This window comes from Camelina sativa, chromosome 3 (genome assembly GCF_000633955.1).
Source record: "Camelina sativa cultivar DH55 chromosome 3, Cs, whole genome shotgun sequence".
NCBI lineage: Eukaryota > Viridiplantae > Streptophyta > Magnoliopsida > Brassicales > Brassicaceae > Camelina > Camelina sativa.
In genome coordinates this window covers 19,753,786-19,765,289 of record NC_025687.1, presented here as the reverse complement: position 1 = coordinate 19,765,289, position 11,504 = coordinate 19,753,786, and the positions used below count along the sequence as shown (strand labels likewise).

The 11,504-nt window shown below is 35.7% G+C and overlaps 2 protein-coding genes across 2 annotated transcripts; one reads left to right on the top strand and one right to left on the bottom strand.

The window, feature by feature from the left end:
• LOC104777561 (aldehyde dehydrogenase family 3 member H1) lies at window positions 790-4,394 on the top strand. The gene is made up of 10 exons (XM_010501834.2): window positions 790-1,261; window positions 2,315-2,383; window positions 2,460-2,556; window positions 2,650-2,856; window positions 2,972-3,087; window positions 3,181-3,285; window positions 3,358-3,530; window positions 3,604-3,694; window positions 3,777-3,926; window positions 4,014-4,394. The coding sequence occupies exons 1-10, from the start codon at window positions 1,043-1,045 to the stop codon at window positions 4,245-4,247; spliced, it is 1,461 nt and encodes a 486-aa protein (XP_010500136.1). The 5' UTR covers window positions 790-1,042; the 3' UTR covers window positions 4,248-4,394.
• LOC104777560 (protein psi1-like) lies at window positions 4,444-5,999 on the bottom strand. The gene is made up of 3 exons (XM_010501833.2): window positions 5,548-5,999; window positions 5,052-5,470; window positions 4,444-4,960 (listed from the first exon to the last, which is right to left on the bottom strand). Exons 1-3 carry the CDS (start codon window positions 5,761-5,763, stop codon window positions 4,513-4,515), a joined length of 1,083 nt encoding a protein of 360 aa, XP_010500135.1. The 5' UTR covers window positions 5,764-5,999; the 3' UTR covers window positions 4,444-4,512.

The window sequence follows — 11,504 nt, the reverse complement described above, 5'->3', positions numbered from 1 at the left end:
TTTGTCTAGAAAATATTTCCACACAAATTTTATAAAACGTTTATTTTTATTTTGAATATAAATTTAATATTAAAGTCAAAAAAAAATATATTATTTCTGAAAAAAGAAATTTACATTTTCAAAAAAAAAAACATATTCTTCAAAGGAAAAAGATTCCAACATTTTTTTCTTTTTTGACTAGTACACGGAAAAAAAAAATCAATTCCACCTTTCTAATAATTTATTCTATTAATGTCTCAAAGTCACACTGAAAATAAAAGTAGATAAGATATTAAAAGAGAAAAAGAGTTGAATTTATATAGAAAACCTTGACCCGGTAAACACACAGCTAATTTTCCCAACTCTCTCTCTACCCCTAAATTATTAAATTATACAATATGGTCCGTCGTCTTGCCTAATCTCAACTTCTCCCACCAAACCCACCCAGATCAGTGTCCATCACAATCGCACATATTGCACGTGTACCTCACGCTCATGACACGTGAGTTGTGAGTTCGCTTATGCTCCGCGAGTTATACCCACACGCCTCTTCTCTTTACAACATCATCACTCATACGTTATACGCACCATTACATTATCATCCTTAGCTTATTTTTATTTTTTATTCTTATTTTGGTCTTCATTCTATATACATATATTTTTTTAAAAATATCTTGATGCCTTCATTATATATATTTCTATTTATAGATTAATGTTTCCTCTTTTTTTTTTTTTCGACATGTCTATAAATATGAGTGATGGAATATGTTGAAACGCACGCCTTTTTCTGTTATAATCAATATCGAGAAAAAAGAAAAAGAAAAAGTAAAAGAAATTATCAGTTTTTTTTTTTATTTTTTTTTTTTGGTGACACGAGCAACGTCAATATCTTATACGAGAAGAATATTTATTATTTTCACTCATTTAACCAAAAAAAAAAAAAAAATCAATATCAGTTGTTTTTTCTCGGGATCCGAACTCAATATTTGTTTTTTTCTCTCTCTCTCTCTCTTTCCCGTGACAACTTTTGCGTAACGTATTTGATTAGCACACGTTTTGTGGAATGGCGGCGACGGCGAAGAAGGTGTTTGGAGCGGCGGAAGCGAGTGATTTGGTGAACGAGCTTCGTCGGAGCTTTGATGATGGAGTGACTCGTGGTTATGACTGGAGAATCACTCAGCTTAAAAAGCTCTTGGTTATTTGTGATAACCATGAGCATGACATCGTCGAGGCTCTTCGCGACGATCTCGGCAAGCCTGAGCTTGAATCTTCTGTCTTTGAGGTCTCTCTAAACAAACTCTGTTTTTTTTTTCCTTCTTTCTTTTTTTATGCTTTCGCTGGAATCTAAAGATTCTGAGTTTTTGGAAAATTGAAGATCCATTTATTTGTATGGTTTGATCAAACGTGTGGTGGCATTGTGGTAATATAGGATTCACGAAAACTATAGAAGCTAATTTGTAATTAATTACAATGTGAATTAGCTATTTTGTTACCCACTGAATTAAGTTTGTGAGAGTCTTTCTTGTTTTATTCGAGGTTGATTTATCTGTTGATCTATTACTAGTAGAGAAGCATATAACCTGGTACTAGTCTTAGCGTTTTGTTTGTTGTCGGCTTGAGTTTGAACTTGGTGTTTTGTTTTATATTTGTGGATTTTGCGTAAAATAAGAACTTGGTGCTCACACCTCTACGATTTAGTTGTAAGCGTCGGTTAAAACCATATCAAGGACAAGTTGCAATATCTTTGCGGGGTACATAATTTGTCTAGTGAGATATTTCTTGAATGAGTGCGTGTCTATTAGCCAAACCTTCTCTTTAAATTGGATAAGTATATTTCTCCAACTTGGTCGGAGTCATGAAATATCTTTTCACCTTAGTTGGCTACGTCGATGATGTTGTGTGTCAACATTTGTACAATGCAACTTTTATTTTCATAACTTTAATAGTACTCAAATCAAAACTGCTGGTAACTTTATGTTTGTTGGATGTAGGAACCAATACTCTAAAAATATTGGGGACCTCTTGAAAGCAATACGCATTTAATATATTTATGTAACTGATACCTACCTGTATGGATTCCCACGTTTTCCATTACTTTTGTTCCTTAACTCTGTAACAATGTTTACACCCACACAGAGCTTTCGAAAACTGTCTTTTCCTGATCATTTAATGTTACCAACAGAAGTTACCCTTGAGTTGATTAGTTTGTGGTTCTGCCAATTCTTTAGTGGTCCATGGTCTTTATCACTTTTGGCCCTAAGCTGTCGATTTTGACAAAGACTAATCTTGATTACATTAGCTGTTATCTGATTATGATGTTTGACTAATTATGCAGGTAGCTCTTCTGAGGAACTCGTGCAAGTTAGCTCTTAAGCAGCTAAAGAACTGGATGGCGCCGGATAAGGTGTGTTTTGGATCAAGGCCTTAATGCAGAGTTTTGTTGTCAAGCTATGTTATTTACTGTTCTGTTTTGCTTTTAGGCAAAGACTTCTCTAACAACGTTTCCTGCATCGGCCGAGATTGTGTCTGAGCCTCTTGGAGTTGTCCTAGTAATCTCGGCTTGGAACTATCCTTTCTGTATGTCTCTTAATTGATTGAATTTTCACTCTTTATATATTTATACATTTTGTATGAAGTATGAACTCTGAAAGTTTCTTGTTTTCTTGCAAGTGTTGTCTATTGATCCTGTTATTGGTGCAATTTCTGCTGGAAATGCTGTTGTCTTGAAGCCGTCAGAACTGGCTCCAGCATCGTCTGCTCTGCTCGCAAAGTTATTGGAACAGTATCTAGACCCTTCTGCGGTGAGGGTTGTCGAAGGAAATGTTAATGAGACAACTCTTCTGCTAGATCAAAAGTGGGACAAAATATTCTACACAGGTTCTTATTAAACTTGACTATAATTTCTTTCTTTTAAAAGTTGTTCCTCAAAGGTTTCATACATGAGGAGCAACATAAAACGCACTAAAAAAAATTCCCACTTTTGCTTGGTTAGGTAGTTCGAAAATCGGGCGTGTCATAATGACTGCAGCTGCAAAGCATCTCACACCAGTTGTCTTGGAGCTTGGAGGAAAATCTCCTGTTGTAGTAGACTCAAACACCGATTTGAAAGTACTGAAAAATACTTTTTTCATTCAGAGTCCTGCATAATGTTTTGTTTGTACTGAGGCTAATGTAGTTTGTTCTTTTTCGTACACTGAAAAGGTTACTGTCAGGAGGATAATCGCAGGAAAATGGGGTTGCAACAATGGTCAGGCGTGTGTTTCTCCTGACTACATCTTGACAACAAAAGAATTTGCTCCAAAACTGGTAAGGTTAAGAACCTTAAGATAAGCTTCTTGATGCACTTTTGTATTTGACCTTTTCTTCTCTCTTCCCAAGCTTGATGCCATGAAGCATGAATTGGAGACATTTTATGGGAAGAAGCCTATGGACTCGAAAGATATGTCACGTATAGTAAACTCAAACCACTTTGATCGCCTATCCAAGCTGTTAGAAGAGAAGGAAGTTTCTGACAAAATCGTCTACGGTGGTGACAAAGACAGAGAGAACCTGTAAGTTCCACTCTTTTATATTCTCATTATCCCTTAGTTCCCTTATGCTGATCTTTAGTCTTACATCCTTCAGGAAAATTGCTCCAACAATCTTGCTTGACGTACCATTAGATTCTTTGATCATGAGTGAAGAAATATTTGGCCCTCTCCTCCCAATCATCACGGTAGGAACCATTTTTACATTCTATATAGGCTCTGCTTCATCTCCTTGGAGGCAACTTTAACGATCTCTTTTGTTCATTATAGCTCAACAACTTGGAAGAGAGTTTTGACGTGATTCATTCTCGACCAAAACCACTGGCTGCATACTTGTTTACCCATAACCAGAAATTGAAAGAAAGATTCGCCATGAAAGTTTCCGCTGGAGGCATAGTGGTCAACGACATAGCTGTTCATGTAAAAACACACTAGCTCTATCTGATCTATTAAGCTAGATACATACACACTTTAGCAATTTATCATAATAAAACCGATGTTTTGCAGCTTGCACTTCACACATTACCATTCGGAGGAGTTGGTGAAAGTGGAATGGGTGCTTACCATGGTAAATTCTCATTTGATGCTTTCAGTCACAAGAAGGCTGTTCTCTACAGAAGCCTATTTGGTGATGCCCCAGTCAGGTACCCACCGTACTCGAGAGGAAAGCTTAGGTTGTTAAAAGCCCTTGTCGACAGCAATATATTCAATATATTCAAAGTCCTTCTAGGTTTATCTTAAACGGCTAAGACTAAAACATGAATACCACTTCCCCTTGTATCTTACTCTTGGTTTTTTACCCTATGAACAACATGGTTTGTTTTCAAAGATATATGATTTGTTTTATTGTGGGATGAATATTTAAGTGATAAATAAAAAGATTGGTAACCGGTTTCTTCATTTCAACTTAGTTGTTTACAAACAAAGATGACACAGAGTGATTTTTAATCTAAACCATGTTGTAAAAGTTCCCGTATAAAGGGAAAGAGAGTTGTGTAGCAACAGATCAAGAAGAATCTTCAAGAATGCTATGAATCTCTGCCCTTTGTTCATCTGTAAGTTGTTGTGGGAACTTAGTCCGAAACCGAACTCTCAAATCTCCTCTCTTCCCTTTCTCCTTTGGTTTTGGCATGCCTTTGCCTTGAACAACTGTAACATATCCAGGGTGAATCACATCTTCTATCCTCAAACTCATATTGTCACCATCAAGTAAAGCAACAGAGAGCTCGCATCCCGTTAATGCTTCGACGAGAGAGACTTCCACATCCATTTCGAGGTCATCTCCTTCTCTTGTAAACACCTCATGCTCTTTCTCAACTATCACGAATATCAAATCAGCCGGTACAGTACTCCCCATTGCTTCGTTTCCTTTGCCTTCGAATGTTACTTTTGTTCCTCCTTTCCATCCTGGTTTCACTTTAATTTCCACCATCTCTTCCTCCTCACACATTTGCCTACACAACACAAAAATTTAGTATATAAGTTAGTTATATAGCCTTCTTTTCGTAAACTCGTTGCCAAGTTAGGTAAAGAAACAGAACCAACCCTGAGATGGTAATAACATCTCTCTTGATCTTGATCTTCTTGGTACATCCGTTGCATAGCTCCTCAAGCGTGCATCTTAGCTTCTTCTCTGTTGGAGAAGGTTTGGCCACTTTGGCCGAGGAGCTCGAATACAAAATCGGGTTCGCAAAGCTCCTTGGAACCGTGGTTGTAGATCTCTTAAGTGTCGGCATAAATCCACCGGAATCCGTCATCCTGCTGCTCCTCCCTACATACGAGAAACTGCGCAATGTCGAGTTGGTTGAGGTGTCCGTGGCCGTGTTGTGGCTACAACTTCTCGAAAGAGATATTCGTTTCTTGTTCCCCACGAAATTGGTATTGGTGTTGTCATATCTATAGCTACGAACCTTACAAAGACCCACACCTTCCTCATTATTATTAGTATCCGTCCCCTTCGTTTCCTAGGAAAAGAAAATCTATCAAAAACATATTACCGAACCTCAAAAGAATAAGTAGTATGTTTTGTTGTGAAACTAACCTGGACTTTGAAGGCGTTAGGTTTATTCCGTTTTGGTTCTTCATCAACACGTTTGGATTCGTTTGTGACAAGTTTAGCCTTATGAATATGATGATGATGATGTTTAAGTTTTTCACGAGGCAAAACCCTTGAGATTGATCGGCAAAGTTTGAAGAGATCACGGAGGAGGAAGCTTCGTTTCTTCGCCGATGGCTGAGCCATACCTTGTGTTGCCATTCACGGCGGATCGGAGACAGAGAAAAAGAAAGAGAAAGAGAAAGAGACAGAGACAGAGAGAGAGACGTTTTCGGGAGATGGATGAATGAGAGAATTGAAACGTTTTTGTTATCGTAACTTCCTTTTTTAGACAAAATCTTTTGCCATTGACCGAAACAGATAGGAGCACAGATCAATAAGGTTGAAGATAAGAAACGCTCTCATCTGATTTACTAATTAGAACTTGATTCGTTTTTTTAACCTATCTTTTTCCTTTGAGGGGTCATTTATTTCATCTCAATCTCATAACGAGTCGTTGTTGTCATAATATATACGATATCTACAATATATATTCACATATGACAAAAAAATATGACTACTGTCCAAAAGATTAGGAAATGAATTTTGTAAAATGTAATGATATAATTCTTTACATGGAAAATTAAGATTGGTTGCTTTAGTTAGCATTGACTAAACAAAATGTCAAATTATATTTAGGAAAGATCATTTTGGTGCGGACAACACGATGAAATTTACCGACTTCCTTCACTTACACCAATTTTTGGAATCATTCTATCTTAGCGAAAAATAGTTACAACTAGCTACCGTATCTACCAATTGGATCCAACACTTTTGCCAAGAAAGGTAAACAGGTTATGAGTAATTTAGATTTAACCTTTCGATGATTGTTTTTGTATTTCCTTAAAATTTAAGTTCTAATTTAATTAAAAATATATATTATGCGCTTGTGAATTTAAAGGGGGATTTGTTGACCTAAGTGTGACAAAGAACGATTGAATTTGAGGTAAACCGAAAGTTGGTTAAGGTGGTTCAGATTTTGGATCAATTTGTTTGGCTAAGCTCAATTATTATTGGTTAACAATTAGTTCGGGTTTGTTATATAACTGGGATTGAGATCGGACCAATAATAATTGAGTTTTAGCCAGACAAATTGATCCCAAATCTTAACCACCTTCATTAAGACATACAATAACTTAGCCACATACAATAGATTACAGTTGCGGAAGTCGATTATGAAGCTGTTAAGTTTTTAATTATGAAAAACATGATAGGAGATCTCTTTTGATAAACCGCGATCACCAAACTGCAAGCAAATGAGAGAGAAGCCCTTATAAGTTGATGAAGTAATTCTGCTAATAATTGGTTTAGAGAAGGCCTTTTTGGCCCGTTGTGTATGGCCATCAGCCTATGCATCTAACTTAACAGTTATTTTTTTTTTTTTATCAAATAGATGATTCATTCACTTCAAGAACCAACAATACAAAGATAGAAGGTCAAAGCCTCAAGGTTTAAAAGAGTTACAAAGAGATTACAAAGAGAGGCTTTCCCCAAAGCCAAAAATAGAAAGTAATAAAGCATCAAACAATGGTCCATGAGAGCTTTGATACAAGTGCTTGGAAGCCGCTTGGAACATGTGAGATCACGGTTGCTTGATAGAACTTCCACGAGGGACTCGTCGAAACAAAGGTTAGTCATGGTCATAAGAAACTTTGACGTTAAAAGGAGAATCATAACCAAGAGTCTCACCGGAACGAGAAGCATGAGCATTAGCAATGCATTGGCATAGATTCGATGGGCTATAGCAGGAGGGTTCTCTCTCCTATGGTGCTTGCCAAAGAGATTAAGAAGTCCATGTAGCTGGTTTGCTGGCGAGAGATGTAGAGTAGGATTGGTCTGATGGGCGAGTGGTAAGCCAAGTAGGTTTCGGTTGGTAGAGATGCTGCTGAAGGATGGTTGTGTAGCTTCGTCGGATGAGTACAGTAGAGTCCAGGGCAATAGACCAAAGAGTTGCACACCGTCACATTCAGACCATTCTAGGGTAGTAGAAACTAGAGAAAACCAAATATGTATGACAAACCGTAATAGTACAAGTGGGTTCTCTCTCATAAGGCGCCCTTTGCCAAAGAGATTAAGAAATCCACACAAAGCATGTAGCCGGTTTATCAGTGATAAAAACAGAGGAAACATGGTTTTCTGGGTTGATGGTAGCACAAACATGGTGCGGATTGAGGGTTTTGACTGAGAGCTGGAAACGCTAGATGGGATAGGGTTGAAAAAGCCTTGATAATTCCAGTACTTAGACCCAACACTTGCACAAAGTGAGCAGATTCTAGGTTCCTATCATAGACAAAGTTAATCCAAGACAAGCTAACCAATTGGACTCTCAGTTGCAGTCTTCGGACAACGAGCTCAGCCAATGGAACTAGGCAATGTCTACAGGAGAACATAAGTAAAGATAGAAAAAACCTGGTCTTTGCAGTTTGGGCAGGAAACATTGAGATGCTGGCAAGCCGAGAACAGGAAAAGAGCTCATCCACAGCGAACCAAGGGTTTTTGTAGATGGCCCGAAAGGTATGGGGAAGATGCAAAAAGGGAAAAAAAAGAGGGGAAAAAAGACTGAGACATCGATCTAAGAAGATTAAAAAAGCAGCAGATGGGAGAAGAGGATGAGGTTTCCCGACGCCGGCGAGTCGGAGCCCCACCAGCGTCGGAGAGTTTTGATCTTAGCGGCGCCTCGATATTTGTGTCTGGGAGAGAACTTCCTAGGGCGAACTCAAGTCTAGAGAACTTAAGAGTTATTTAAAAATTGAAGTGTATGGAATGGATTTGGTTAGTTTAGAGTTTAGACTTTCGATAGTTTCGTTTTTTTTTTTTGGATTAAAGAATTAGAGATAAGATGGTTTCGAATGGAAAGTTCCCAACGGTTTGTTTACGGCATTATTGGTTTTTGGGTTTCAACCAAACCGATAAACAAAAGTAAAACCAATGGATTTTAGATTTTATTATTTAGGGTTTATGATTTATTAATTTTTTGAGTTAAAATTTTGTGGTATTTTAAGAAAATAAATTCTAGTGATATATATATTTTTAAAACAATTGATTGTACTTTTGGAACAAAAACTCATTTTAGTGGTATTTTTGAAAAATACATATAACTAAAATCAATCTTAATATTGTAGCCATAAATCTCAAAACAAAATAATTTTAATAATAATTTTAAACGAAAAAATCATTCCGTGTTATAATATAACAGGTGGTATCATGTTGTTTTGAAACATGGAGACTAATAGTAGTTTTGATAGTGATACAATTGAATATCCGAATGATCAGAATACGTCGTACGAGTCAAGTCACAATAATGATGTATCTTAGAAGACTTCCACATGCAATTCATATCTATTGTATATTTGTATGTCTTCATGAAAACCCATTGTTTTTTTTTTTTTGGTGTGGTCATGAAAACCCATTGTTAATATATTGACATTGTCTTCAATTTTCAAATCATGTTATACGAAGAAAACATGTTATAAAAAAATGAAATAATCCAGTATTAAAAGTATCAATTAAAATCAATAGCCAATAAAAACATTTGAATTAATACAACTAAAATTTCTAAATCAATAAAAAACTATGTGACACTAGACATATCAATTAGGACCATAGCCCGAAGGCTGGTCCGACCCGATCCGGCTTTGAAAAACACTAAGCTCAAACTTAAATTAAATATATGTCCAGAAAATTGGGCTTTTTGGACTCAGCCCGTTCGGGCTTAAGAGTTTTAGGACTTAGCCCAATCGGACTCGGACCAGCCCGAAAAGCCATTATACAAATAATTATACTTTTTTTAACCTGATTGTTTGATTGCAATATTTGATTGTAAATAATGTTTAATACTCTAATCTTATTTTTCATATTTACTTAATACCCTTACTTAATATTTTTAAAATCTTTATTTGTGATATTTTATATGAATTATATATATTTTTGTTAGGTTAAAGTATAAAAATTTCTTTGGTTTAAGTTATTTATTTGTTTTAGATTAAGTTGGTTTTAGTGAATATAGATGAGTTATTTAAGTTTTGATTGATTTGTTTAATATTTCACCTTTAAACATTGCTTTTTAAGACATGTTATAAACTAACTTATAAGTTTGAATTTTTGATCCGTAAGATAAGCTTGGAAAAACCCGAAAAGTCTTGTAGCTCTGTTAGAGCCAGACCGGACTTTGAAATATACGCTCGGAAATATTTTGGACTAGGCCGAGAAGGGCTCAAATATGTGCGGGTTTTGCGGATTTCAAGCCGGACCGGGTCGAACCAGCCCGATTGACATCCCTATGTGCCACATCACGTTGTCTTTCACTTCATAAACTCTTGGAGACATAATAAAAGAAAAACACCAAGACTCTAACTGTTTGTTCGTCTCCTTCACACTAACTTCTCTTGAATTTAGTTAGAGAGAAGGAACAAAAGAATCGTCACAAAGATTTTCCTTCCATGAAACAATCAAAAAGAGAAGAAAACACATGACTCGTGCGGCAAGAGACATGGAAGAAGCTTAGGTCATTGTGAAAGAGGCAAAGCAATCTCACCAAATTCACCTTTGATTAATTCGAACAAATTTTTTATCAAAATCTAAAGATTCTGAAATCAAATTATCTGGTTATTGAGAACTCTTTGGAAGAAGGAGCGAGGTTAAAAATTAGGATAGGGAAGAAATTTGAAAAAATAGACGAGAGAGAGAGAGAGAGAGAGAGAGAGAGAGATAGAGAGATAGTGATGTAAAGATGAAGGAAGAATAGAAGAGAGATATAGATATATCAATTTCTCAGGTAAGCCCCTCCCTAACCACACAATTGTCGTCTGATATACAAAAGATTAAAAAAATTCACGAAAGAACAACTTGGGCATGACAAAGTTCATTAATTTCTTTTAGAATCGCAGGTCTAATTGAGGTAAAGATGTCGTTTGTGTAAATTGACTCACCCCTTTTTTGTTAACTTAGGTTTTGAATGAAGATGATATTGAGCAAATTGATGCTTTGGACTAGATCGTTTTTTTCCAAGGTTTAGTACAATAAATGTTACTTACTACTACAGAACTCTCTATGTGAAAATTATCATTATTTATTTTCTTTTCGATCTTAGTAAATTTCAAAATCTTCATCTTTGATTGGAATCATGATCGGTTATGTAGTTGCAATATCTAAAATGGTTGGAGCCGTGCTTCAATATATGAGTTATGGAAAAAACGAAACAACTAACACATGCCATATAGAGAACACCATTGAAAACAGAATCATCACCTTCATATGAGAAAGTGATTCAAGATGTATAGTTCAAACCGTTGGTTCTCCTAAGCATGGCCAAGACTTCAAAGCTTTATAAAGGATATCTTGTGGAGAAGTTGACAATGATTTAAACCAAATACTTTATTCTAAAGTCGTCAAGCTAACTAATCAATGTCCAATAATAATATTTACAGAGGCAAATTTTATCCGGTTTATCATGTTGTATTGGTATTTTAATTCCTCTCTTCTTACCTCGAAAGTCATCTTAATTTTGATACAAAACTTAAATTAAAAATAGACCAAAATTATTTATTTCTGCTGGTCCAAAACAGCAAAATAATGATAAATTGGGAAAAGTATATAATTAGCAGTGTACATTAAATTCCTTAATCATATATATATATATATATATATATATATTTTTGGAACAAAGAAACAAAGAATTAATATAATGCTGTATTTATTTTTCTTGTTAGGATATATATTAACTAGAATATGACTTTTATATAATGACCATTGACCTTTAAACAAACACAGACGCTTTTATATTCTTTGACCATATATCCCTTATAATCATCAGATCCCTCTCCTCTTTTTATCTGTTTGTGAAGAAGCTTTTGATTGTTTGTTGTCCAAGTAAGAAAGAGCGACAAAAGACATGAATTCAAGAT

Coding starts and splice junctions, on each gene's coding strand:
- LOC104777561 (XM_010501834.2), top strand. CDS start 1,043: ATGGCGGCGACGGCGAAGAAGGTGTTTGGAGCGGCGGAAGCGAGTGAT. Junction 2,384..2,459: donor ACTGGATGGCGCCGGATAAG/GTGTGTTTTGGA, acceptor TTTTGCTTTTAG/GCAAAGACTTCTCTAACAAC. Junction 3,286..3,357: donor AAGAATTTGCTCCAAAACTG/GTAAGGTTAAGA, acceptor TCTCTTCCCAAG/CTTGATGCCATGAAGCATGA.
- LOC104777560 (XM_010501833.2), bottom strand. CDS start 5,763: ATGGCAACACAAGGTATGGCTCAGCCATCGGCGAAGAAACGAAGCTTC. Junction 5,471..5,547: donor CTAACGCCTTCAAAGTCCAG/GTTAGTTTCACA, acceptor TTCTTTTCCTAG/GAAACGAAGGGGACGGATAC. Junction 4,961..5,051: donor GATGTTATTACCATCTCAGG/GTTGGTTCTGTT, acceptor TGTGTTGTGTAG/GCAAATGTGTGAGGAGGAAG.